This window comes from Rhododendron vialii, chromosome 5a (assembly GCF_030253575.1).
Source record: "Rhododendron vialii isolate Sample 1 chromosome 5a, ASM3025357v1".
Taxonomy (NCBI): Eukaryota; Viridiplantae; Streptophyta; class Magnoliopsida; order Ericales; family Ericaceae; genus Rhododendron; species Rhododendron vialii.
Genome location: NC_080561.1, coordinates 33,172,066 through 33,199,370, shown reverse-complemented (window position 1 = coordinate 33,199,370; position 27,305 = coordinate 33,172,066). Strand labels below are relative to the sequence as shown.

The following is a 27,305-nucleotide window of genomic DNA, read 5'->3' as shown; positions in this document are numbered from 1 at the left end:
GCTAGTGTGTTAGCCTGCAAACAGAACCTACGTTCGGTCTATTTTCATCTGAAACTTCAATGTTAAGATTGACTTTAAATCGGTTTCATGTTTCATCTATTTTCATCACACTCTATAGCTAACGAAAGCGAAAAACGATGACTAGAATGAAAAGGGTACCTCCGGTTTTCTCCAAAGCAACTTCCCTTCATAAACAACTACTGCAAGAGTGTATAATAGCTTACAATTTCTTTATGTCATACAACAGGAGGAACCAAACAATATCAACTGGATCGAACGCTCTCAATTGCAACAACTAAATCGTCAAATTTGGCTCCAGTGACTTCTTTAACAATTTTACTCTCTTTAAGAATCTTGAACGTCGGAACCACCTTCATTCCAAGCTCCTTCGCTAATGGCTGCAACAAATATCAGATAAACCATGAGAGAGAGAGAGAGAGAGAGAGAGAGAGAGAGAGAGAGAGAGAGAGAGAGAGAGAGAGAGAGAGAGAGGGGTTTAAAATATCCAAAACCAACCTTGTTATCCTGGTTACAATCAAGCTTTAAGAAGACAACATCGAGATACTTTTCAGATAGCTGCTGATATTGTGGAGCCATCACCTTACAAGGACCACACCTACAAATAAAACAGAATTTGTTGATCCAACGAAATTACAAATGCACTGTTACAGGGCTAAAGAGTCATTAACAAGCTAGTTTGATCCAACCAAACTGATTATTGCAAGAAAAGTAAATAACTTCTACGCATACATGATCGGACTTGGTTCAATCAAATCGAACAGCAGAAGCCTAATAAAATCGCGGAGAACTAAAATTTTCCAGCATCGATATCCGAATTAACGAACTCAACACGGTTTCATAGATAGGATAGATACCCCAATCAACGAATCTGACAAGGTTTCAAATGCCAAGTCAGTGAGGTGATACCGCATGTATTGCACAAGTGCCTTTTTCCTGTGTTGGAAAACAGGATCAGTGTGTTGAAAAATAAGATCGGCTCCAGAAATATTCTAGCGGGGCCGATCGCTTAGAGCGGGACACTTAGCAAGCCTTCGCGATGTTAGAAGACCCTGTTCAGGACCATTACTCTTTTCCAACTCCTTTGGGGCCAGTCCCCGGCTTTAATTGAGCTTCCCGCAAGTGGGCTGTCAGAGTGGGCCTCCAAGATTAGTCGAGGTGCACGTAAGCTGGCCTGGACACCTGAGTTATAAAAAAAAACGCAGGACAAATGTCAAGCCCTTAGAAACACGAGGACAAGCCCTTAGAAACACGAGGACATTCAGTTGAGGCCTGAACCAGACTTGCTCTTGGCCTATAAATCCAAGTTCACCAGCCAAATCGCGAGCTCCCACACTAAGATTCCAGCACTAAATCCATCTATTTGGTCAATGAAAATACATCTATTTGGTCCAACACTTCAACTCAGCCTAGTTAACCTTTATATCTTCATGTAATTCCCATCTCAACCAAATTTTTATTTTTGGTACATCGGAAAATCATGCATTTAACTTACAAGGAAACAGACTTGACCCAAGTCAAACACAAAGGTGTCCAACACAGAAGCTATCCGAGATCACAAATCGGAATTTCAACCGCGACGGCCAAGTCTTCTACTTGTTCCGAAAATGTTATTTCATCTCAGAGTTAACAAAGTTTTCCCTCTTTGGTTTGAGTGTAACTTAAGGCCCCGTTTGATAACTTGATTCGGCAATGAGACTAGACTAATAGTCCCTTCGGACTATTAATTTCTTGTTTGGTAACACAAATGGCTCCGGATTGTGAATCTCATGGGATGAGGAAGCCGGACTATAGGGGGTCTTGCTAATACTCTCGTGGAGATGGTATTGGCAATCCAATCTCCTCCCCTCCGTGAAACAAACTATCTAGGAAAAGATAATTTGAATGTCAACTCATTACTGAGACAAGGAGGAAGTTTGGAAAAGTCACATTGACGGGAGGAGGGAATTGCTTTCAAGCAGGAGGAAACTTTCCCACGAAAAAAAAATTCCTACCCTTTTGCAAGATGCATTTTGAGGGAAAGTGAGTCTTGGTGGGAAAAGTAGTATTTTTGTGATTTCCACTAACAGTGCAAAATTTATGAGAAAGTTAGTTTTTTCATCCTTTCCTGCCATCTAAAACGAGGCCTAGTAGTCATGTTACGGAATCTACACCTCCATCGAAAAAGGTTCGCAATCCTAAAATTTGAATAAAAAGGTTAGATGATAGGATCGAAGACCTATAGGTATCGAATTAGCTAGCGAAGGCCCTCGAAAATATGTTTTAAATTTAATGAACGACTCGGATTATTTGTGTGAGACCCGGCGTGGGCCTGTGGGCCCCAGGCAGTGACCAGTGCACAGAAAATGTGTCGAGAGACTTTTTGACCAAATAAATATTGAAAAGATATGAGTACATAAAAAATGCATCTATTGAAAGACATTTTTTTTAAGGATATGAGTACGTAAAAGATAAGAACCTTAGCGAAATAGAACCTGAGTACATACATGGGTTCATACTCCGCATATAAACGCCTTTGAAGGCCTAAATTCTGAAACAAAGTTGAATATTTTGTATACGCTCTTATCGATATTCGATTGAGCTGATTCTTTACGTAAGGAACTTTAAACACATATTTTGAACAAACTAAATGACTCGGATCATCTTTGTAGGACACGAGAGTGGTCCAAAAACTTATGTACTCGGGTTATGCACCCATGTATGTACTCATAGTAGCTCTGAATAAATATACAAGGTGGAGAGAGAGAGAGATGATGTACCATTGGGTATACATGTCGACAACAACGGTCTTATCCCCAGCGGCTTTAACGAGCGGCCAAAAGGTGTCCTTGCACACCTCCGTCACCTGACCCATCGTTACCACCGGACCGGCTGTGTCCAGGCTACACCTCACCGGCCTCTTCATCCCAACATTTCTCACGCCCATTTTCTCTCTCCTCTTTTCGGCCCCGACGAAACCCACCTGATCAGAAATTGAACGCTGCTTTGTGGGCCATGACGACGGCGGTGAACGATACGAGGAGGAGGAGGAGGAGTTGGAGCAGGTAGTAGTGCTTAGAGATACTTGCAACTGAAGTGCCATAGAAAGCTCCCAAGTTGATTGTCGGAGAAGAAGAGAGTGGGAGCCTATGGTGGATTTGTCAAGGAGTTTTGTTTCTCAATTTACACAGAGAGAGAGAGAGAGAGAGAGAGAGAGTCACTGGTGTTGGTGTGCTTGGAAAGAGTAAAGGTTCAGTCTAGTTTTGGTTGTGTTCAGTCCGGTCCAGTTTGTGATTTTGTAGGCCAAATATTCGGGAGATTAACTTCTGTACAGTTGGGGTGCAAACGGGGAGTTTGCACTCCAATCATGTGTGGGCCCTATCGACGGTTTATTGCAGTAATTTAAATTATTCATCTTGTAGGGTTTGGAGAATAGTGTACATATGCAAAAAAATTAGTTTGATCCGACATTGATAGGCATATCAAAAATTAAATTTTGGTTTATAACTTCGACTGTCTGGATCATTTTAACTTAAAAAATATTAACAGAATCCATACCGTCAATTTTATAAACTAAAATTCAATTTTTGATATGCCTATCGATGTTGGATCAAACTACTTTTTTGCATTTATACATTATTTTGCGGGGCCTACAAATGAACAGTTCAAATTACTATTATAGACTGTCGATGGTGCCCACACATGACACGGGTGCAAATCCATGTTTGCACCCCAATCGTAAAGAAGTTAATCTCTATTGATCAGTTCGGTTTTAATGTTAATCGGATACCGATCAATATAAGATCAGACCACATTTTTTCAAGCTCATTCAGTTTGGACCCATCTACGTCAAGATAATTGTGTTCTGATTAGATACTTATGATTTTTGCACGGTTAAGTTTATTGATAAGCTTGATGAGAATTAACAATCATTATTATAAACCGGAGCAAATTGATTGCAGCCAAACTGGACTGGAACTTAACCCGAGGGGGTAATGGATGGGACAGAGAAAACGGGACCGTTTAATTCGAGTTGTGAAAGGTCGGAACTATCCTCCAAATCCATAGCACTTACAGGTACCGACGGGAACGCAGGGCCTATTTCGTGTCTCGCATGAATGATTCGAGTGGTTCAATAATTTTAAAAAAAAACGAAGTGGACCCTAGAAAAATTTGTTCGATCTTATATGTGTAGGTGTAAGATCAAATTTTTTTATTTTTTATTCAAATTTCAAGATCATTCGTAAAAAATTCGGAGTGAATCTCACGTTCCTGTCGGTATCGTCGGTATGAAATGTGTCAGTAGCTATAGTGGGGTTCCTAGAGAATATCCGGGGTGTCCCTTTACATCAATTCGTTCTTCTTTGGTCGTGCGCACGTTAATGGCCACAAACCCAACTTCGAACCAACTGTGTTATTCACAAAGACAAAAACGACACAGATCACACAGTGATTTTTTAGGGAGCCCACTAAAACTTCCACACAAATTATCCAAGCCGTTAATCAAATGTAAAACACATTTTCAAGGACCTCCGCGAAAAACAAGCTCAATCCAATACTTATAGAAGCTTGATTCAATCATCCAACTTTTCATTATTCTAAATTTTGAATGAAAAGTTAGATGATGGAATCAAGCAGCTATAAGTATTGGATTGAGCAATTTTTCGCAAGAACATTTGAAAAAATGTTTTACATTTAATGAACAGTTTGGATCGTTTTCGTGGGATCTGTAATGGACCCCACACAAAATCCATGCGTGATATGTTTCCGATTTGTCTGTGTCAATAGACTTATTGACTTCGAACTTGGATCACACAAAAAAACTATAAAAAAAAAGGAGTAAAATACACAAACGCTCCTTTACACATTTTTTTTCCCGTCGACAATAAAGTATTCGGACTAGTTTATGCGCACCTCAACTAATTATCTCTCCGGTTTGCTCAAAGACAGGTCATCTACAACGGGACTAAGGGATTCACAAGAACTTTCTTTCTTGTGACCAAACCCCAAGAATCGAATCCTGGTTAATTGTGTGGAAAACAAATTCATCAACCAACCGGACTAATTCTCGGTGCTTCTTAAATGTTCCTCATTATGGTGTCAAATACCACTATCCTACTGCTTGTACAGAAAATAAAGAAAACACTGATGCCCTCGTCAGGTCTATAATGACGAAATAAATTGAGTTTTGCTGGGTTCGAGCTCTGCTAACAGCAGAGACAATTCGCAAAGAACCACGCAGAGACAAACGCGCTTGGCCCTATTTCGGGTCCCAAAAAAATCTAGAAAAATATCCATAAATTTTTGAATATTAATTTATGGGGCCCTGTAAAAAATCAGCTTCAGTGGATATCGATAAATATTATTTTTTGATTCGTAGGGGCCCCATAAAATAATATTCAAAAATTTATGAATATTTTTCTAGATTTTTTTGGGACCCGAAATGGGGCCAAACGCGTTTGTCTCTGCATGGTTCTCTGCGAATTGTCTCTGCTCATAGTTTTTTTTATAAAATTCAAAGCTGGCAATGGAGGTGACTAACACAGTAACATTAATGACTGAAAAAATTCAGCAGACTGTTGAAAAGTAAGCTTGATTTGGGAATGAATAACATGTGTTTCTACTATTGGTTTGGAGGCTTTGTGGATAAGCCAACACATGACTGAAAAAATTGAGCGGACTGTTGAAAAGTAAGCTTGATTTAGAAATGAATAATATGTGTTTCTACTATTGGTTTGGAGGCTTTGTGGATAAGCCAACACACATTGACTATCTAGCTAGTTACGTGATTGTATTTGTGATATGAGTTGGAGATTCAAAGTGATCCAAATCTCTTACTCTTTCCCGATCTTCAGTATCTTATATCCTATATATAGTTGTGTTTGTATAGAGAAATATGTGGGAAGTAATAGAGTAAAAGAGTAGCAAGAGAGAGAAGAGAGGAACAGGGACCCACCATAGGGGGTTTCCCCCACCAGTGTAGTGAATTTGTGTGTGAGGAAGAGTGAGGAGAAAAGAAACAGAGAGTGAGGGCGTGGAAGTAACCCCAGACAGGGGTTCTCCCCCATAAGCTATATATTTGAGCTTTGCTGTAAATCAACAGATAAGAGTTTGTTTAGTGCATGAACGTATGTATGTTGCTTCCGCTTTCCAACACGGACGATAATATTTGACTGGTTTCTACTATTTTCACGGGCACTTCCTTACATACGCGATCGCTACAGGTTTAGGACACTTTAACAAGCTTGATGCAAGAATGAAACAGTCGGGTGCAGCAATGTACACAACAAACTAACCATTGCATTAGGGAAACGCCCAATTCGGGTTTTGAATAAAATTCCGTAATGCCTTGTATAAGCAGCCAAACGCCATGTCACACATCACCACCATAACTTGAATCAAGGACTTGATCAAACACTTTTCTATACTCCTAGATTAATAATAGAGCCAAAGCAAACAAGGCAAAAAACTAGAATATTTGGTCATTTGAGGTTTGTCTACTCCCATGCACGACGAGCAAAGAGCCAAAACTTACTGGTCCCTTCCAACACTGAGAATCCACTGTGCAAGATGAGTTAAATATGGCTCTGCTCGAGAACCACTGCTCAAAATTGGCCTCAGACTCTGAATCTCCGAATTGAATTCCCTCTCGAATTTCCTGCAGATTTTTCAACAATGAGAAAGAGACATCAACAATGAGAGAGAGAGAGAGAGAGAGAGAGAGAGAGAGAGAGAGATATTGTCCAAACTTACAGAATAGAGTCGGTTACTGATGCATTTTCAGCGTCTACCTTCAGAGCATGAGATGGCTTCCTTAGTTTCAGTTGCTTTAGCTTTTCCATTCCAAGTGCACCATCAGAGGACGTGTCAATCTTGGTAATGTCAATGGAAGATGAAACCAACCACTGAGTTGCTGCTGCATACTGAAGGCATATAGATTTCAGCCTCTCCACCTTCTGCACATAGAGACTTCCAATGTAAGAACTAAACCACAATATAGAGGGAAAATGGATAGCAGTGATGCCACCTTAAAAGGTTTCTAGGTTAAAAACTGTTGAATCAACTACAATCTAAAGAACTACAATCTAAAGAAGCTACTCAAAAACAAAGGGTAACTTTATAAACTTTGGAACATTACACAAAACATAACGAAGTAGAAGGTGCCTACAAACGAAAAATGTATAGGGCACCTAACAACTTGGTTTTTTTTGTACCAGTCAGTCACCAGAGATAAATGTGTTTTAAAGAAACTAGGAATAACCCCAGTGACAGTGACCCTATACATCATTGAATTTTCAAGGAACATTCCAAAGTCCATCTATAGCTTCAAGTTTGATTCAGGAAAGTTGATCTCGAAACTTTGGAACAGTCACGTGTTGTACAAAGAATAAAGGAGAACGTTACCAAATCCGTTTCCAAATCACAATATGTCAAGCAGAAAGCTGAATAACATATTATCCAACGATGAAACACAAAAAACAATCCAACCTTCAGAAGTTCAGGCAAAAGAAGCAGGCATTCCCTCAGGCATTTCTCGAGGAAAAAATCATGGTACTGGATAACCTGTTTCATAGAAAGATAAAAAATTATTAGATTGACGCATCCAGGAGATGGGTTAAGGCTTCTCCTCAGAACCTAGCTGTTGCTGCTACCTGGAGGATTCATAAGAGAGTTTTTGGCCCTTGATGCCTTAAGTTTTTGCTCGTCCTTCTTGTCTGGTTTTTTCTTACAAGTTGGTTTTGAGTATGTAAATCCTTGTCAGACAAATTTCTGACTTTGTTTGTAGTTTGTTTGATCTATAAAAGCTCTTTAGTTCACCCCCGAAAAAGAGTGTTTTTGCCTACTAGTTTTGACAAATGTGAACACGGTATTCTGTTTCTTTTCCTTATTTTGCTGATATTGAACAACTAGGATACATGAAGTCCACTAAGAGATGCATACATACCTCGTCTATGCTCTTGGCAGTCTTAAGTCTATTATGCATCACGTGCCAGTTGGGTTCAAGTACCTGAAAGTAGATTCAAATTCTTGACGAAAGTTTCTGGATAACTATGCCAAATTCCCACTCATTGCAAACATACAAATTTAACAGTTGAGAAGTCAATTAAGATAACAACCAGAAGATCCATTCAGGCTCCGCCGCCCAAAACAAAAGAAACCAACTGCAAAAAGAAGAATCCCCCACCCAGACGAAATGAAAATTGAAAACATTGAGAAAAATAATTTTAAACCCAAATATTTCTTACAAATGTAGTATTCTTAATTGCTAACATTCCTCCAAGAGGAAAAAAATACGAAAGAAGAGGAGCAGAAGCGTAGAACATACCTCAAATGTTAGATAGTGTAGAAGGCTGCTAATAAATTTTAGCATGCTACGACACAGCAATGATGACCGAGAGATTGCGGTTCCTTGAGTATTAAGAGCACGGACAGCCTACAAAAAAGATCGCAGTAAAATTACATGACCAAGGAGCTCAACCACAACTTAAAAAGACATTTTAGCTCCATACTTGATGCACTTGCCATGCCCCACAAAGCTGGCGGTCCACATGTTTACAGTGAAACAGGAAGCGGAAGATTAACTGATATTTCGTCAAGGCTTTTCTTGATATCACAAGCGACAATGGCCACTGAACCTGAAACAGAAAATAATGAGATCCTATTATTGACAAAAAACATCTACTAAAACATTCAATTTAGAAAGCTGAAGAAAATACTATTTCATCTTCCCTTCGCCATAAAACCAGGATAAGCCCTATCAGACCAGAACCCTTATTGCCAAGTGCAGTTGCCAGGCTCATAATGAGATCCTATTATTGACGAAAAACACCTACTAAAACGTTCGATTTAGAAAGCTGAAGAAAATCCTATTTCATCTTCCCTTCGCCATAAACCAGGATAAGCCATATCATACCAGAACCCTTGTTGCCAAGTGCGGTTGCCAGGCTCATAGCAACAATCTAAGCTACTTCCCCCCCCCCCCCCCGCCCCCCCCTCTCTCAAGGCAAAATGTGTCACAAGATGAGACTTTGACTGCGGTCTTGCTCACGACTCTCATCAGTGGGAGTGGCACAAGGGTTGAGGCATTGTGCAAGTGACGGGGAATGGGGTTGTCGGCACACTAGTAGTGGCTAGTGGAATTTTTTTTTTTGTAAATATTGGAACCTCTGCCATGTAGGTGCGAAGGTATTTATTTGAGAATTTTCTAAACTAATGTACACTAGCGGTCATTAGTAAACCATAGCAACTAACGCAACACAATTCGACTATTGATTGAATATTGCCGATGATGACTCCTCAAGCTTAGTTGTTGTTTCCTCCTGTCAATTGGAAATGGCTCATAATGCTTTACATAAAGTGGGGAGTGGTGTGCAGTACCAGCCTCCCTAGTCTCTATCTTGGAAATGAAGTGTGCTACTGCTACCCCAGCACAACTTGGGGGCAGACTTGGGGCATCTAGAGGGATGTCTCAGTGTCTACATGTGGATTTGGGAGCCCCACGGGCAGTACGTCATGCCATGTGTTGCTGGAACTGCACAGTTTTTCGGGGTGGAGACTTTGGACGCATGACGCTATACCCCGCGTGACAACCTCTTTGGGTTAACACCCCACACAAAAAGGAAGGTGAAAAATGAAAAAGACAAGATCCATCACAAATAAACACAAACCTTATAACTCAAAGAAAAAGTTTCCAGACCAGTAATGCTCACTGGTTCTTCTAAATCACTACCATCAAAAACACTCCGATTGGCTTCCAGATCTTTGAGCATACTCAAACTTTTCATCAAAGTAGATCTTTCCTGAGAGCAAAGTTGTAAATTGAAAGAAGAAGAGTCAGCGAGTTAACTTCACAATGTTCACATCAGCGATATAGAAGTAAATGGAAAATCAGCCACTAACCACGTAACAGGTTAAGTCCTCATGGCAAGGATCTGCTGCAGCGGCCGTGGAGCGCAAAGCAAGGTCTAGCAGAGACTATTAAAGGAATTACAGAAAGTAAAAGAATAAATAAAATCATACAAGCACACCTCTGAGTTACCCCTGCTACAAGTAATTTCAATTCATTGTTGATTCACAGAACGAATACACGAGGCCCCATAGGGAATAAAGATAACCAAACCTGCAACTTCTCAACGGAAATCTCCTCAGGCTTCTTAGAGAGCTCATCCCGAGCTATATCCATGAAATGAACCAAGAAATCACCCTGTTGGACCAACCATAATAACACAATTAAAATTGAGTTCCAGAATGCTCTTACCTAACCCCAAATCCAGTCCCCATTAAAAAGGACCTAGAAACTCTTACCTAACACCAAATTCAGTCCCCATTAAAAAAGACCTAGAAACTAAAAGTGTCTATTTACTATTTAGCTTCAGGATATGAGGTCTGTAGGTCTATATTTGACCAGAGGAAATTAGGCCAATCAATGCCTAGCCAAACAGTCCCAAACAATAGTCCAATACGAAAAGAACATCAGCTTTTGGCCCCCAAACATTTCCGTGAGAGGACCAACTGAAATTACTGATGCCTTGTTCGTTACCCTTTTTGAAAAAAAAATTCCAACTCAAAAAATACTCATTACCCCTATCTCCAATCATTACTCTCCACTCATTACCCCTATCTTCAATCATTATTCTCATTTCTCTCCACTCATTACCCCTACTTCCAATCATTACTCTCATAAAAAATTTCTCAAAAACTCATCCAAACACAGCATGAATTATCGTTTCCAATCTGTGCATGGAACCTCAGTAAAACACAATTGTCAGAGCCTCAACCAATTGCCCATTACCCCAAAAAGGAACTCTGTTAAACTATTAATATAAACATGAATGCACAATTGAAGATAAGCCCATTCGCCAGCCAGACTCACAGAGACAGAAATAAGCTCGTTTATTCCAAATCTAACGAGGTAATACATCACAAATGGTTGAGTTCACACGATAGTTTACAGGAAATCTGTACCTGATCAAGAAGAAGATAGTGCTTTATAGAACGCAGCTTTCCCAATAGGTCATACTACACCCAGAAAAGAAAACAACATAAGATAGGGGAAACAAAACAAAGCAACTTCTATTAGTGTCACTGGCACAAACAGAAAATACCACAATTATGAGTGAAAATGTGCCATTGTGTTTAGTTGAGTAAAACTGATCCGTACCTTTTCTTTTACAAGAGTTAAGAGCTCGCCACTCGCAAACTCATAAGCAGCTTTTATACACTCCAGATATTGATGATTTGCGCCAAAGCTCATCAACTTTGAGTTTTCTGATACAGGGACCTGCCAAAATAATTTGCTAGTCAGTGGGTGAGTTGACACTGCCAGAAACCGAAAAATAATTTCGTTAGGTCGAGAAAAAAAAAAAGTGAACCATAAAGCAACAACATTATCATAACAAAACCTGAACGTTGTGTCCACATTCTCTCATCACATTCAAATATTTTCCTGTTGTCAAAATTATTCCAGCAGCATTTTCTAAGAAGCTAGGAATGTCATCCTTCAGACTATAGCGTTGCCGCCAATACTTTGCATCATAATCTTGGGACAGACTTTCCTATTGAGAATGAAAAGATGTAAGCATCTACCCAGGATTCCAATCCACTTGTACTTATTCTTAAAGTGATACCTTGGGAAGAGATTTGTTCTCAGCAATAAAAAGTTCACCATAAGGATCATCAATCACTCCTTCATACACCCACCTATAAGTACTCAAATCAGTTCCAGATTTACATCAATACGAAAAACTATTAGAGAAAAAGGAAATAATGTCGACTACAGTAAATTAAATGATAATAACTGGGAAAGATACAATTGCAGGAGTACCTAAATGTTGATGCGTGTCAAAATTTCAGTATGTACAAACTCATTGTAATGTAATCATTGCATTTGAGTAACACCGTCTGTTTTTTAGCAGAAACTTCAGACTGACTATTCAGAGACTCTGAAAAAAGGGAGATGAACCTGATCGTATATATTGGTCTATTGGGGATGACTAGGTCGACTTCGTAAAGAAAGATCAGTATTTTAAGTTAAGATGTTACTTTTCTTTTTGAAGTTTTGCCGATGATTCATCAAGTGTCAAGAAACAACAGCACACAGTACCAGAGAATGATCTTCAATGCATGGAAAACCTTGGAAATCAAATACCAGGAGCACACCCAGCCAGCCAAACAGGTACTATGAATAAAAGGCTTAGAAAATCAGTACAATAGTACCAACACCCAACCCCACATAACCTCACTCGAAGCAGTGCTCCGCAAAAGTTGCTCGCCCTGCTTTCCACAACTGGTGGACGCTCTTTTGTTTTTGTCCACACCACAGATGCTCTTGATCAGGGTTTTAAATTGTAGTGTCAGGATACATTAGCACTCATGGCTCTTTTTCATACACAACCATGTATAGGTGTATTGGTGTAAAATTTATGGGAACAGTACCAATCACTAGCTCAAATTTGCAATGTTACAACACAAACCACAATCATAATGAAATACTTAAAAGCTCCCAATGCAGTCACTCAAACATCCATCGCAAGTTTCTTTAAATCATAGAGCTATTAATTACAAGTTATAAGTTTGATAAGTATACATAGAATTCTATACCCAAATAACTTTGGTGAGTCATTAATAATTCAACCACATTTTAGATTGTAAAACAAGTCAAAGACCCAAAAACCTTTGACATCCCATTGTAGGCTTCTAAGTGGAATGATCCATACCAAGTACCTTTCCAGTATGCCAAGATATGCAGAGCTTGCACTCTGTGTCATCTTCTCCAGTAATGACCTCACTGTATGATCACCTGCCATGGCCTTAGCCTGGACCAGAAAACCATCAGTTACAAACATGAAACAATGTACAAGTAACAAAATTGAGTTGTATATAGGATAGAGCCTTTTGCAGGCATCTTCTGGCCAATGGAACTGATAGGAGTGTAAATGTTCACATAAGCACCCCTTAATTTATCCTCACTAAGTCCATTTATTTATTACTCTGTACTTAATGCTTGATTTTTGTGTTTTAGATACTTAGAGGTTTTAACACTCCAATGGGCCTTAGAAATATTCATACTGTGCATTGTTTGGATCCACTATTGGTAGCAGGACAATTCAAGTTGTACATGGCTCGGTGGGGCCTAAAAGGGCTACTTTTTATTGCTACTTAGTTTGACTGGGTTTTGGATCAATGAAAAGAATTAGGCTTAAGTCAATTCCTGGCCCACAAGGGTTTTTGCGTCGGCTACAGCACTTCTAAAGAGAACAAGAACAGTGGGCGAAAGAGGGAGCCTCGTACAGAACAGAAAAGAAAGCTGCGCATAAGTTTCAAGGCGTCAGAACCAACAATTGGCGTTCACGGCTGGGCAAAAGAAGAGCAATAAAGGGTTCGGGATTGGTAAATACTTACCGAAACATTTATTCTCTTGCATGGAGTTTTATTATTTCATGATCGTTTATATTTTCTCCATGTCCGGCTAAATTCCTTCTCTAGGGTTTAGATGAAGCTCGAACTTAAAGTAATGATTTTTATGTTTTGATTTAGTGTTTTTATTATTCGAATCGTGGTTGTATGACTTGAGGATTTATTTGCGGCATTAATTTTCTCTATCAAATATTGTCTATGATTTTCTAGATTTTCATGCACTTTCATACAACAGTTCTTTATTGTTTTGTGATAGCTGAGTAAGATGGGTTATACTCCGTAAAACGCGTCGTGCTATTAGACGATCCGTGCCATAGAGACGGATCGTACTAGTAAGACGGTTCGTGCTAGGCGGCGATACCCCATGCTATTTGGTGATTCATAAATATCTTTAGGCGATACCGTGAGGGCCCGCAAACCCTAACGATATCCGGATTGATTCGAATAATTAACCTTTATCATCGTATAGAAATTGTTGCAATGGGTCGAGTGGATTCGAAACCCTAGATCTTTTCTCTCATAAACTCTCACTTTTTATTGCTTATTTTTATTCAGCTTTAAATATTTTAGAAATCAACAATCAAATCTCTTTTCGAATTAAGTTAGAAATCAATTAAAGCAATCGCAATTTAGCCTTCGTAATCCCTGAGGATGATACTCGGAGTACTTACCGCTATCTTTTAGGTAGTAGTAATTATTCTGTTTTATTAATTATTTTTGATACGGAAACGACACGATCAAACTACAATACACCAAAAATTAGACCTGGCTTTGCAAGAGGTTGAGAATTGCTGAGCCCAGAAAATTATTAGCTGAAGCCTTTCTTATCACCACGGACAAAGCTTGCATTGATCCCATCATCGGCTGCAATGACTCGTAAAGTGGACATTAGGCGAAGATTCATTAGAAAAAAGATCATGACTCAGACAAAGACAAACCTGACAATAGAACCATAATCCTTGAATAGAAAGTTTCCCTAGTCGAAACTGATGTTCAAGTTGTGCCACCATGGCCTGGTAATCCTGAAAAAAAAATGTATAATGAAGGCGATATTCATCGCAGATAATCATATGTAAACAGTTCACCTCAACGTGCAAAAGGGCAAAACAACTTCTAGCATCAGTACAATCCTTTGCTACTGGATTGACTTCAAAAAGTGACTGCATGAATACTAAAGCAATTTGCAAATTAAGAGCAGATACAATAGCTCATTCTCTTCAATTTTGTTTTCATAGATGATTTACTTACATGAAGAATTGTCCTTCACAAATTAACTCACCTACAACAGCTTAAGAAAAGAATAAATATATGCTTGCTCTATCTAGTAGAAGTATGATACATAACATGTTCCAAGCAATAAAATAAGCCCTACATTCTACTACAAGATTTCCACATTGATTCTTGTGGAAACCTTATATACATCTCAAAACCAATTGGCAATGAGTGGAAAGGTCCCTCATGTTATTAAGTGATCACCAATTCCACTCCCAGCTTCATATTTAGCCACATTTGAAGTCTGTCACGTGTAGCCTCTTTTTGTCTATCGTCGGGCAGCCTTTTTGCTTGTGTGTCATCGAGGGGTGTGGATTGTGAATTTTTTAAAGCCAATTGACAATGAGTGGAGAGGTCCCTCATGTTATTAAGTGATCACCCATTCCACTCCCAACTCCCAAGCAATGTGAGACTAATATTTCCTTAAAAATTCTTAAGACTTTTTATCCTTTCAACTAACATGAGAATACATGTGAAGTAGATCGACCAGAAAAATGAGAATCTCAATCAGGTGAAAGTAAAGCAAATGACTTAAAACACAAAAAACCTACTAGAAGGAGAGCCCGTAGTGCAGCAGCAAAGGCATGATTAACAAGGCCAGTCTTGAACTGAGACCTTGACTCCACAAACTGATTAATCAACAAATAGCTCTCGCACAAAGGGAATAGTCGTTTCGCTGATTCCTGCAATGATGGTTGTGATTGGTAGAAACAATTTAGTGAAAGCTAGCAAAGCAACACTACATAAGGGATACTTATCAAATAAATAAACACTACATTAGGGATTTCAAGGTCACAGTGTTCTAAAAGTCGCTAGGCGTTAGTCAGCCGGTCGGCCACCTTCGAGCTTCGAGGCCTAGTAATCGGCAATTAATCGGCCTATAGCAATTAGTAATTGGCGATCAATAAGCGCATAGTAATTAGTCGGATCTAGTCGGACAGCCCCACCAGCGATTAATTCCGATTTTTAGAACACTGCAAAGGCATCAACCCAATCATCTGGTCCTCAGATGAATTGAGTCAATACCTCATTAAATTAAGATGTCATTGAATTTTCAAAATTGTATTATGAACTTTGATAAATTAAGTAGAATAGTAGCTCTGGCATAATACTTCTTAATTCTTCTTTTTCACAAATCAACTCCATTCTCAACAAAGTTTGAGTTCAAAAGTGCAACTTGGAGTTAATTTCACTGACCTCCCTTGAGGTTTCTGAATTCTGACAAATCCAGGCACCTCCATTGAGGTTTCTGAAATGTCACAAACCTCCCTTAGTTCTGAAATTATAATTAAGATTTTCTTCCTTTACTTAACCCACTAATAGTGTTAAATTTAGTCATCAAATGTCAAAATTGCCACTCTAAGAGTATCCATTTCTTCTTTTTTTCCTCCTATCCTCCACTAGTATCCACCCCGTTGCATACCATACCACCCATCACTTTATTCCCACTACTATTTTTTGTTTAATCTTTAGCTTATTTTTTCAATTACGATCTATCGGTTCTCATCTTTAAATCCTCTATCAAAGATAAATGAGAAAAGTGAAACAGATAATAAGTATCCAAAAAAATATATATATATTCTAAGACAAAAAACTATTATGCTTAAATTTTATCCCAAACATGACCAACTACAAGAATTCGCCTTAGGCCTCAATTAAATAATTAAATCTACAATTTTACTTTTTACCTAATATTACACCCATTAGACTATTTATACTTAATCTTGTATTCACAAAATGCACTTAGTTTATAGTCTTTAAAGATAATAAGAAAGTAGTGGATGCAAATCCGTGAGAATAACAGAGCGATGACCTTACTTTTTTTCCCAAGGAAGCATAACTACATCTAAGGTCCCCTTTGGCCTAACTTCTTGCTGACTTTTTGGCGTAGTCTTTTTGGTTGTGTTCTCTTAATTCTTACTAGGTTTTTACATCACATCGTTCGTCTCGATGAGGAATCAGAAAAGTATAAACCTATAGACGGTAGACCAAAGTTGAAAAAAGTTCATATAAGACATGAAAAAGACCCAAAAAGTTAGTCTAGAAGGAAAACACAAAGTTTTATACAAAAGACAAAACAGGACTCATAAAAGTTAGTGCAAATAGGCTTATAGAAGGATAGAGGTTTATATTGAGGAGAGCTTTTAAAAATTCAAAAAAAATATACATAAAAGGGAAAATATGCACATGATTAATTAGGAAGGAGCTGAGTACGTGTTTTGCATCTTCATAATGGTTTCAAAAGTAAGGGTAGTGACATTTCAAGAACCTCAGGACCAGGGGAGGTAATTGCATTTGTTAGAAATCTCAAGGGAGGTCAATGAAACTAAACTTTAAACGAATTCATCTGATCTCATTCAACTTTTCTCTTACTCATGTGAACTCCAAAAATTAGAACTACAACCACCACATGTAACCATATTTTGCCACTAAGGCATAAAATTAAATAGACGTGTCATAACAGCAAGTACAACAAGTCAAAAGGTACAGATAATAGCAACTCATGCCACCAGATTTGAAGTCCACAAAGGAAGCATTCTAACCTGAAGTGCTAAATCCATAGATGCATCAACCTGGAAGGCAAAATTATCATCCTTTGATCGGACTCTTTTGATTGAAATGTATCGTCCTTCTATTCCAATTAGAGCAGACAGAAGATCATCAATGACGATCAGTTCCTGCATATCAAAACAACACCCCAGTATCCTTAAGTTACAATTCAGATTGAAAGTATCCATATACTACTTTTCAATCATAGTCTATAGCAATAAGGCTCTTATAATTTGAATTTTTTAGCTTAAATATAAGAACTGGAAAAAAAAGGTAGACTGAGAAATACATGCACACATAGATACATTATAGAGACAGATTTCTCTTTTACTCGTGATTTGAGACGTTCACTTAAATTTTTCAGGTAGATGAAAACATACAATGGACAGCGGTTTATTCATCAAAGTCTTCAAAGAAAAAATATGAAAGAATGATTCTTTTGTACGTAACCACTGACAGAAAATCCTAGCACTGCCTGTAATCCTCAAGACTAACATGGAAAATCCATACACCAAAAGAGGTGGAAAGAGAAAAGTACATAGATCAGTAACATACAACAGCAATGTGAACAATAATCATCATTCACCTACTAATAATTAACCAGGGTTTCAATTGGCAAGTCAGCAGAAACAAAAGCAACAAAGAGTCTATGAACAATACCATTAAAGAACTCATGAAATTCCTTTACAAGCATACCTGAACCGAAGCATGATAGGAGCCTATGGCCTTCTCGTTTCCAGGACTGTGTAATAAGTAATTAAAGTAACAAGATACCAAATCAATAATTTGACTCAACAATACTCAATGGGTGGGTGCTAAACGAGCCAAACCAGCCGGGTAGTTAGTTCAAACATGGTTTAAAAACTTAACGAGCTCCTAAACACGTCCAAGATTAGCTTGTTTATTAGACAAGCCGATCACAAACGGGCTTTAATCGAGCTGAGCACGAGCCCATCTCAAGTAGCTTGAATTTTTTACCCATCATAAGTCAAACGAGCCAAGTAATAGCTTGTTTGAACTTGGTTTGATATCTTAATAAGCTTTTAAAAAATATTCAAGCCTAGTTTGTTTACGTAACAAACCGAACTTGAACAAGTTTTTCGCGAACAAAAAAGAGCTCAAACTCGAGTTTCTTGGTCCTTTTATCAGCCCTACTCAACTGGCCGGGAAATTTTGAACAAAAAAAGAGAGAGGGTATAATGTCAACTCATTGTATAGAGTACAGTAGAGCATGTACCTAAACGAATCGGTTGAAAAACCCTTGGATGCGGCAACTTGAGATGATGACTTTGTTTCCTATCCAAACAAGCCACAGTAACATAAAGCAAGCAACATTATCAATTTCGGACTAAACTCGGTTAAATTTCCTTTTAACTCATCATCTTTGTGGTATAAAACAGAATAAATAAATACCGACGTAGACGAAGCTACGTATGTGTGAGGCGAAGACGGACCTGGTGAAAATGTCCGGTGAGGAAGGGTCGATCGAGGTTCCATTGAGGGGTTGTCAACGGACACGCTGAAGAAGAAGAAGTGGAAATCGAATCCATTGAGTAGAGTGCTGAACCCTAGTAGTGCTAGTAGCTAGAAATACTCCTCTCTCACTCTTCCGGTATGTTTCTCTCTCTCCCTCTCCATCTCTTCAAAAGTTGGACGCCCCTCTCCGATTTCTTCAGGTCGACGTCTACCTCCAACTCTTCTAGTACGCCTTTTTTGAGTTTTTGAATTGAACTCCCCGTCCAGACGTATGTCTTTGTGCGCCGGCTCCGTTTGGAACTTAAAAAACGAAAATAGGAAACCGGGCCACGGCAGCCCACCCCGGGCCCATATGATCTGAATAGTTGATCTTATACGTGTAGGTTCTTGATCTAATTTTTCATTTTTTCATTCAGTTTTTGAGTTTTTTTTTAAATTATTAAACTGCTCGAATCATTCGTGTGAGATCCGGAGTGAGCCCCACATGCCTATCGATTTCCTTGGCAGCTTTGCTTAAAAAAGGGAGGGGAAATTTTCAAATACAAATTTAATTTTTCTCCCAATCTCTCTAACTTTTCCTCTAATTTTTTCTCGAGTAATGTTAAGGACACATCAAAGTTTACATCTATTTCTCATTTTTACATCTCTCACACAAATCATGGTAGAAACCACAGTATTTAGAGCATCCCACAATTACTTGTGAGAAAAGATGTGCAAATGAATGTACACTTTGATGTGTTTCTTGCATTTTTATTTTTTATCAATTGTTTTTCATTCTTTTCCACTTCTTAGCCCAAGTTCCAAACAGAGCCTGAGGGTGTATTTGAAAATTGTGAAAAATGAAATGGAAAAGTAGCAAAAATAAGAACAATTTTCTCATGTACTACTATTTGGTATCTGGTGAGGAAAGAGTAAGGAAATAGTAAAAAATAGTGTTGTAACTTTTTTTTCTCAAATTTTCTTTACGTTTTTTTTCAAAACATTTTCCCTTTATTTATCTTGCTTCCCCGATTTCTAGATAGAGTAATTATTTTATCTAAAACAGAGGTATCTCTGCTATCTAAAAATGACGATGAATCCCTTCAAAATTCTCACATAAAATACAAAAAATTGAAAAAGATGATAAATTACAAAAAAATTCCCTCAATAAAAAGATTTAGAGCATTATAGAGCTTGGTTGGAATTGCTCTAAGAATGAGACTCACCTATCAGATAGCGCATTTCGAAAATGCACGACTACTTTAGCGCATTCGAATATTGTGTTTTCCGGGTTCTATATGTACACCTGCATTTCCCAATGAACCATTCAATTTTTTTTAAAGAAAATGGATCCAATGTTGACCTTTAGGAAGAAGGCAAGAGGAGGGAAAGAGATTGTAAAACTATCGATGTTGGTGATCAACTGAACCATGCTCATTTTGGACCATCAAGCCGCAAACGGGCATACAAATCGTCGCATGTATACATTAAACATCGGCTACACGTACACAACCTTGTCTCTTTCTCGAACCTCTTTGAAATGGACTTTTTGTTACAATTTATATTATATGTGGTTCGGGCCCTGCCGGGCACAAATATTGCGTCTGCAACTGTCCTTAATCGTCCAACCAAAAAGTTCCTCCCAACAATATCTTGGGACGATCCAAGTTCTTCCAAATCCAACTAACCTACTTAAAATGCCCCGCAGAGACAATTGAGAGCCAAAAGGCCTAAACCCCAGTGCTAGAGATTTGCAATGGCAAAATGGATCTGAGCTACCAAGATGTTTCTACTGAGCATGATGAGCACATGATTGTGCAAGCACGAGTTCGGGCTTACAAGTCAAAGCCACAGATGATGCACCTAAGTGCAATCTCTTGGTATAAACCACCGCCACGATTTCTTGCACGCATGCCAATCCTTCTACCTTGGAAGCTGGAAAATTGCGGCCACACTCAACAGTTTTCAGTTTCGAACTTTATTAGGTAAAAGAAACTGAGATCACGATGGAGCAAGTCGCGTTGAGAAACTGAGGATCACCCGAAGATATTCAAGATACGTATAGTAGTTTCTCTTTCCCAACTCCAAAAGTCGACTTGTGTTGCCTTGAAACATTTGCCATGCATCATAGTCACAATGTTTTACACCAGCAAACACTTTTCTGTCTGATCTTTGAAACATCAAAATGACAAAATCAGGCAATTTGAAGAAGATACATCCACCTTTCGAAGCAGCATAAAAATTTGACGACAGGCAATGGAGCAATAAAGTTGGAAACAATGCAGAACTTCATGGTAGCACCCAAGAAGTCAACTTTTTTCCAATGACGGGAATAAAATTGCAGGCGCATGGGACAAACAACTATTGAAGTCTCCCACAAGTCTAATCAAGTGAGTCTTCAGAGGGCATCCGCATATCACCACAATAAAAACAAATGCGGATGGTGCAGGAACGTGAAAGTTTTACCATGCATTAAAGGTAAACAAACAGATAGGTTTACTACAACATCTAATTGCATCAGTATATCACGGATTTAACAGCCTACTCACACGATGTGATGGGATGAGCCGATGAGGGCTATGTAGCACAGACACTACGCAGGAGGTTACAAACGTACCAGTGTCAGAACACTTGGCGGACACCACACTCTCCCAACACGTGTCCAACAGTCAAATTTAAAGCGTAATCTTTTTTTCTCAACTTTTTTTTTTTTTTCATTTGGATTTTGGACTATGGGGACACTCTAGAACATGCTAAGAGACTCTCTGGACATTTACAAGTGTCTATGTAGCACGGACACGCGACAAAACATCAAACACTCAGACATGTAAATTTTGAAAAAATGGAGGACACGTTTTAGAAAACATTAATGTACAATAATAGAAATTAAAAAAAAAAGGGCTCTGAGTGTAATGATGCTACACCATATATACCTTAAATCATATTTATCCTCCATAAAAGCATACGGAAAAAAAGTGTTTCATCATTTATGTGTCTTTATAATCAATAAATCACCGTCCATCACAAAAAAAATATGACTTCCCTAAATTATAATTATAATTAGAGTCTACCATTTTGTTTAACACCCTCGGTTTGTTTTGTGGGTGTCTGGAGCATTTCTTAAACTGTCTCCTGATTCCGAAGTGTCCAAACAAGAAACGTGGAGGAAAAATAGGACACTTTGGATATGAGTTTCTGACACGTGACCAGAGAGTGTTGGTGTCTAGCATGTGTCCGACACAGGTATGTGACCTATGACAAAGTGTTCGTGCTACATAGGTAGGTCCTCTTATTGTGTGTTTGATGGTACTAAATGGATACCAATATTAAATAGAAATGAGGGCGACAACGTTTTTTTTGAGACACATGTATATAATATGCTGAAAAGCATTGAAAACACCACATATACGGACTTTTTATTTTAATTAGAAGTTCGTTATTTCATTTTATATTCATCAATTTAAGAATATATATATATATATATATATATATATATACAGTTATTTTCTCCCATTTTCCAATTGAATTTCGATGATCCAATCCGCTCAATGTGTTTAGAACGTGATTTTAAGGGTACCCGCGAGAAATCGGCAAAAAAAATGACCGGAAAGGGCTTGATTTAAGCAGTTTTTATTTGAACCGTTTGATAAAAACATAACAAAAACTGCTCGGATGAAGCCCTTCCCGGTTTTTTTTTTTGCTGATTTCTCGCGGGTACCCTTAAAATCACGTTCTGAATACATTGAGCGGCTCGGATCATCAAAATTTGATCGGGAAATGGAGGTCCTTATTTTATTAAAATAAGGTGGTCCTTAGGAGAAGGGGACTCTATATATATATATATATATATATATATATATATATATATATATATATATATTCTCCTAAGCATGTCTTGTCCTTCAATTTTCGAAAATTAAACATTAGTGTTGTGTCGTGCGTCCGTCTCGGTGCTACACAGGATGTGGGGCTCAAGATACCACCAGAGAGTGAAAAAGAGCACTCAAAATGGTAAGCGGAACAAGATCAGTTCTATGTCTGCTACAAAGACAATTTTGGGGCTTCCAAGGCCCAAACATCAACGGATACCCAAAGTACTAAATTCAAGCAAAAGCTCTATTTTTCTTCCATAAATATTCCTCCATTAAAAATGTATAGCACAATCAAGAATTACAACAAAAGACTAAGATTTTAACTTGCCATAGTGATGCACATCGTACATGGGAAATTTCAGACAAGTACTAACAAACCAAATAAGAGCTTCATGAGATCTATTTAAAGAGCTCCAGAAAGAATAACTTACACACTTACACTGCACAGGATATAGACCATGTCGCCATTCACAAGCTAAATAAGCATGATCCTCAGCCGCATTCCTGCTAGCAGGGTTTGCCTTTGGCGTTTGTTATCCAAATATTGAAGGGTGAAACGCAATAGGTACTACCTACTTAGACAAGTAATGCTTCCCTTTTTCTTTAGCATCTCCCAATAATTTTAAGTAAAAGAAAAACCAAACCCCTCCTTGTGTTCTTTCAGACAGACGAGTAACTTTGTCTACTGAGAAGTGGCATGCAATTACCATGTTGCTTACTGAATGAAGATCGAACCCTATTACTACCACCCAAGAAGCACGGACACTTAAAAGGAGGTGTGTCCATGTCCAACGTGTCTGACAGTAACACTCCTTGAACACTTTCAAACATGTGTCCGATAACCTTTTCCTGTGTCCTTTATTAGAAAATAAGATTCTTAATTCAGACAAGTGTCCGACACTCTTTTTGTATCCTGTCTGACACTTCTTTGGTGTCTATGAGCAAGTAATGAATATGTGATTTGACACTTCTTAGACACTTGCTTGTATGTTATTATCAAAGAATTCGGGATTTGACATTTTCACCATGAATCTATGATATGCAAAGTAGAAAAAATAGCAACTCTTACGGAACTAATCATATATAAAAACTCAAGTGGATGTCCATGTCCTACATTTTTTAGAAATAACGTATTTGTATGTCTGTATCCATGTCTCACATCAGTATCCGTGCTTCTTAGACTACTACCAATAATAGTAATCAAACTGATGATTAGCCATTGGTGATTGGACGCATACGTTTGTAGTAAGAGTCTGTTTGGCTTACTATACCAGTTAAAAAGCAGATCAAGGGAGATACCGCTGTGAGTCATATTTCTCTGCCTGTATGGATGATCACAGTATCGGAATTTTTTCTCATCATTTCTCAAATCTCTTGCCAATTCGCAATCCAAACAAGAGGGAAACAGAAAGAGAAATTGTCAAGAAAGCAACATTCAACACCATGTTTATTAAAAAAACAAACCATCCAGGTTATTTACAAGAGAACAAAAAGATTAACTACAAAACTGGAAACAAAACCCAACCTGAAAAGAAAAGCTCTAGGTTATTTCAGATCTGCCTGTCAGCAGCTTCAGCCACTAAGGGCAAGTAGGGGGTCTGACCCAGGATACAACAAACCACGCTATAAACAAAGCAACACACAACAAAGACAAAGAGGGCGTTGTAAACCGTCACCATCAACTTGTACCCGAGTCCGGTCCGACCCGGAGAAAAGATCAGCTGGAAGAGCGAGGGGAGAGAGAGGAAGACGCTGAGCACAACTGCCTGCATAGCATTGAACCTGATGCAACCAAATATCGATCGAGTAAGGAAGAGAAAATCCCTAAAAGGGTATACAAAGAGTCAAAGCTCTAATATCTACTTCATATTATCTAATGATGATTCTAGACACTTATTTTTAGAGCAGTTCAACGCTTGGCTTGTTAATTATCTACTTTCATACTATATAATGATGATTCTACACACCTATTTTAAGAGGTGTTCAAATGCTTGGCTCGTTAGGGCTCGGCTCGACTCGTTTAGTAATCCAACTCAGCTCAAGCTTTAAGCTGAGATAGTAAAAAACTGAGCTAAACACTCTACAGCACGGCTCGAATCGTTTAAGGTTTAAGGCACGTTGATCCTCAATGTGCTCAACTAGTTAGGAGCTCGACTCGTTTAGTAATCGAGCTCAGCTTGAGCTTTAAGCTCATACAGTAAACGAGCTGAGCTCGACACTCTATAGCTGGGCTTGACTCGTTTATAAAGACACGTTTAGTAAATTAATAGGCTCGTCTAGTAAAAGAGCCGAGCTCGGACACTGCAGAGCTCGGCTAGAGGACGCCAAAATGACACAAAGACCCTCAATTTTACTGCACCGAACCTGACGTAGCGGCTGAGCCTAGGGTTCCTCGCGACACCGAGGTAGAGAGCAAAGAAGGAAACCAAGCTTGCGTAAGGGATGGAGTGGTAGAGGTTCAGCAAGGGCAGAACCGGCTCCAACGCCGTGGCAAGAGTGGGGTACTTGGCAAAGAGGAATCGGCCGTAGCTGAGGCCTTTGATCAAGGGGAGGACGTAGGCCACGGCGGAGACTAGCCGATCGGTGGCCGGAGTAGTGCGGTTGTTGTTGTTGTAGGAGGACATGCATGTGGTGGTTTTGGCGGTTCTTCGCGGTGGCCATGTTGCGGCGGTGGTGTGGGTGAGATTACTCCGTGTTCCAGGGAGAATGCTTCCCCCCTCGCCGCGTGAGTACGTGGGTCCAGCTCCCGAGCGTGCGAAACCCACGCGCTCCTGCGAGCGGGGGAGCGGAGTAGGTGCGAAGGGGGAACTGAGAGGGTGAGGTGAGAGATTGGTGGGGTGGAGTGGGAGGAGAGAGAGGCGGAGGAGAGGACTCGAGGCCATGTTTAGGGTTAGGTTTTTAGAGATTTTGAAGGAGGGTTTTTATGATGGAGTCGGTAGAGTACATAATATCTTGACTGGAGTGGAGCCTACTAGCCTCGTACTCCTCAATAACAAGTTAACAACTAGTATCTGGAAACGGTAGAAGATGCGATGAGAGAGAATGTACCGGAAAGAAGGAATTCTGAGGGGAGTTCGTTCATTCATTCACATCGCCACATCGGTGCTACGCTTATCGTTCTATTTCATCGTTCAATATTTCAATATCTGTTTTAATAATTAATGATCCAAACTTTTAAAAAATTTTGGGATCGTTAAAAACACTTTTCGAACAAACTTTGGGATCGTAAAAAAATATTTTTCGACGGTAAGATTAAAAACGGTGGGAGAAGCGGTAAATCGAAAGCGGTAGACATAGACTTTTGGACATTTTAAGGTGCCAAATTGATAGTACTAGTAATTTTAGAAGAATTTTCTTTGGCAAAATTGGAACCGAGTCATTGCCGCTTGTGATTGTTGATGTCACAAAATAGAAATAGGGGCCAAAGAACTTCATTTATATTGAAAAAGATCAAATGAGTTTAACTGTAATAATCTGAATAGACTGGACTTCGAAAGTATTACTATAAACTTTTCGTATTTCATTTTGAATAAAAAATTCATAATTTCCATTATCTACTGTTGTGTACTAATTAATGTGAAATTCAATTATCGTCTCTTATGATTTGTATAACAAGAACTCTTTAGTTTATTGAATTCCCAAAAAAAAAAAAAAAATCTTAATGGTCTTGATTGAAGAATATGCCAAAATAACAACAAACCAATTCGGTACCATTTTCATATTGTAACAAATTAGAAAATAGTTATGGCAAAATTATTTTGACACCATGGAGTGAACTTGCTCTTAGAATGTCCCCAATCTTCCCCCTTTAAAAATGTACGATTAAATTTGAATTAAAGCTTCTTTTAATATAAAGCACTCAAAAGCATTTCCAAAAAGATAGCAAAATCGAAAGCAAACTATGTTTTTTTTTTTTTATCGGAAAGAAATCGTAAGTTATATTGATACAAATCAGATACAAATTACGCGGCCCATAAGCCAAAATACAACAATTACAACAAAACAAGAACAAAAAACAGAAACAACAAAAACAAAAAACAAAAAACAAAAAGAAAAGACCGTTCAGCTCTGATGTTGGACCCAACACTCTGCTCGTGGAGGTGGTTGGAGGATCGCCACTGGATCTGGTCCCGCCATTGGATCTGCACAAGGTTTGCATCTTGATGCTTTCATCGTTGTAGCTGGAGAGTCCAAGAACACTGTCTCCCGAAATTGATTCAAGTGCCAGCACCCAGATCTAAAACTCCAGATCTAGGTCTCCGAGTCCAAAAATCATGGGGAGAGTGGGAGAACTACTCTCTCAAAAGAGAGAGTCTCAACTATCTCACAACCATAAAGAGGGGGGAGGGGGTGGAGAAGAAGATGGGAGGGTAAGAGATGGGAGAGCCGCCTGAGGGGAGGGGAACAAGAAGGGGGATGGTGGTAGGAGAAAAAGAAATAAAGGGGAAGATAGCTTTCTTTCTATTCCTAGAGATAAGTTCTCCAGAACCTCCTCTTCTCTGCAAGCAAACTATGTTTTAAGTATCACATTAACAAAAGAACTTTCAAGGGAGGTAGTAAACTTGCCAACACTATTATAGTGTCGCTGTTTCACACCTTCTAGTTTGAAAAGTGAGAAATGTCTCTTTAAATTATTGCTCGTGATTGGTGAATTTATCAAATTTCTTAACAAGGTCTCTTAGGTTTTGAAGAGTCCCTTGAAGGGCCCATGTTACGATTGGCTCTTCAATTTGCCACTTGTAT

At 38.7% G+C, this 27,305-nt stretch overlaps 3 protein-coding genes across 3 annotated transcripts; all 3 read right to left on the bottom strand.

Moving 5' to 3' along the window:
- Nucleotides 1-165: 165 nt before the first annotated feature.
- On the bottom strand, nt 166-3,307 carry LOC131327247 (thioredoxin F-type, chloroplastic-like). Its single transcript, XM_058360301.1, has 3 exons — nt 2,778-3,307; nt 517-616; nt 166-398 (listed from the first exon to the last, which is right to left on the bottom strand). Exons 1-3 carry the CDS (start codon nt 3,098-3,100, stop codon nt 264-266), a joined length of 558 nt encoding a protein of 185 aa, XP_058216284.1. The 5' UTR covers nt 3,101-3,307; the 3' UTR covers nt 166-263.
- A 2,970-nt stretch (nt 3,308-6,277) lies between these two features.
- On the bottom strand, nt 6,278-19,008 carry LOC131327246 (gamma-tubulin complex component 2). Its single transcript, XM_058360300.1, has 21 exons — nt 18,690-19,008; nt 18,473-18,531; nt 17,932-17,977; nt 17,229-17,363; nt 15,237-15,368; nt 14,352-14,435; nt 14,179-14,277; nt 12,721-12,812; nt 11,625-11,697; nt 11,400-11,552; nt 11,159-11,278; nt 10,963-11,016; nt 10,118-10,201; nt 9,898-9,972; nt 9,666-9,797; nt 8,508-8,633; nt 8,324-8,431; nt 7,943-8,005; nt 7,486-7,560; nt 6,751-6,953; nt 6,278-6,655 (listed from the first exon to the last, which is right to left on the bottom strand). The coding sequence occupies exons 1-21, from the start codon at nt 18,783-18,785 to the stop codon at nt 6,529-6,531; spliced, it is 2,136 nt and encodes a 711-aa protein (XP_058216283.1). The 5' UTR covers nt 18,786-19,008; the 3' UTR covers nt 6,278-6,528.
- Nucleotides 19,009-23,979: 4,971 nt separating this feature from the next.
- LOC131327245 (protein TIC 20-II, chloroplastic) lies at nt 23,980-25,688 on the bottom strand. Its single transcript, XM_058360299.1, has 2 exons — nt 24,927-25,688; nt 23,980-24,344 (listed from the first exon to the last, which is right to left on the bottom strand). The coding sequence occupies exons 1-2, from the start codon at nt 25,442-25,444 to the stop codon at nt 24,113-24,115; spliced, it is 750 nt and encodes a 249-aa protein (XP_058216282.1). The 5' UTR covers nt 25,445-25,688; the 3' UTR covers nt 23,980-24,112.
- Nucleotides 25,689-27,305: the final 1,617 nt, after the last annotated feature.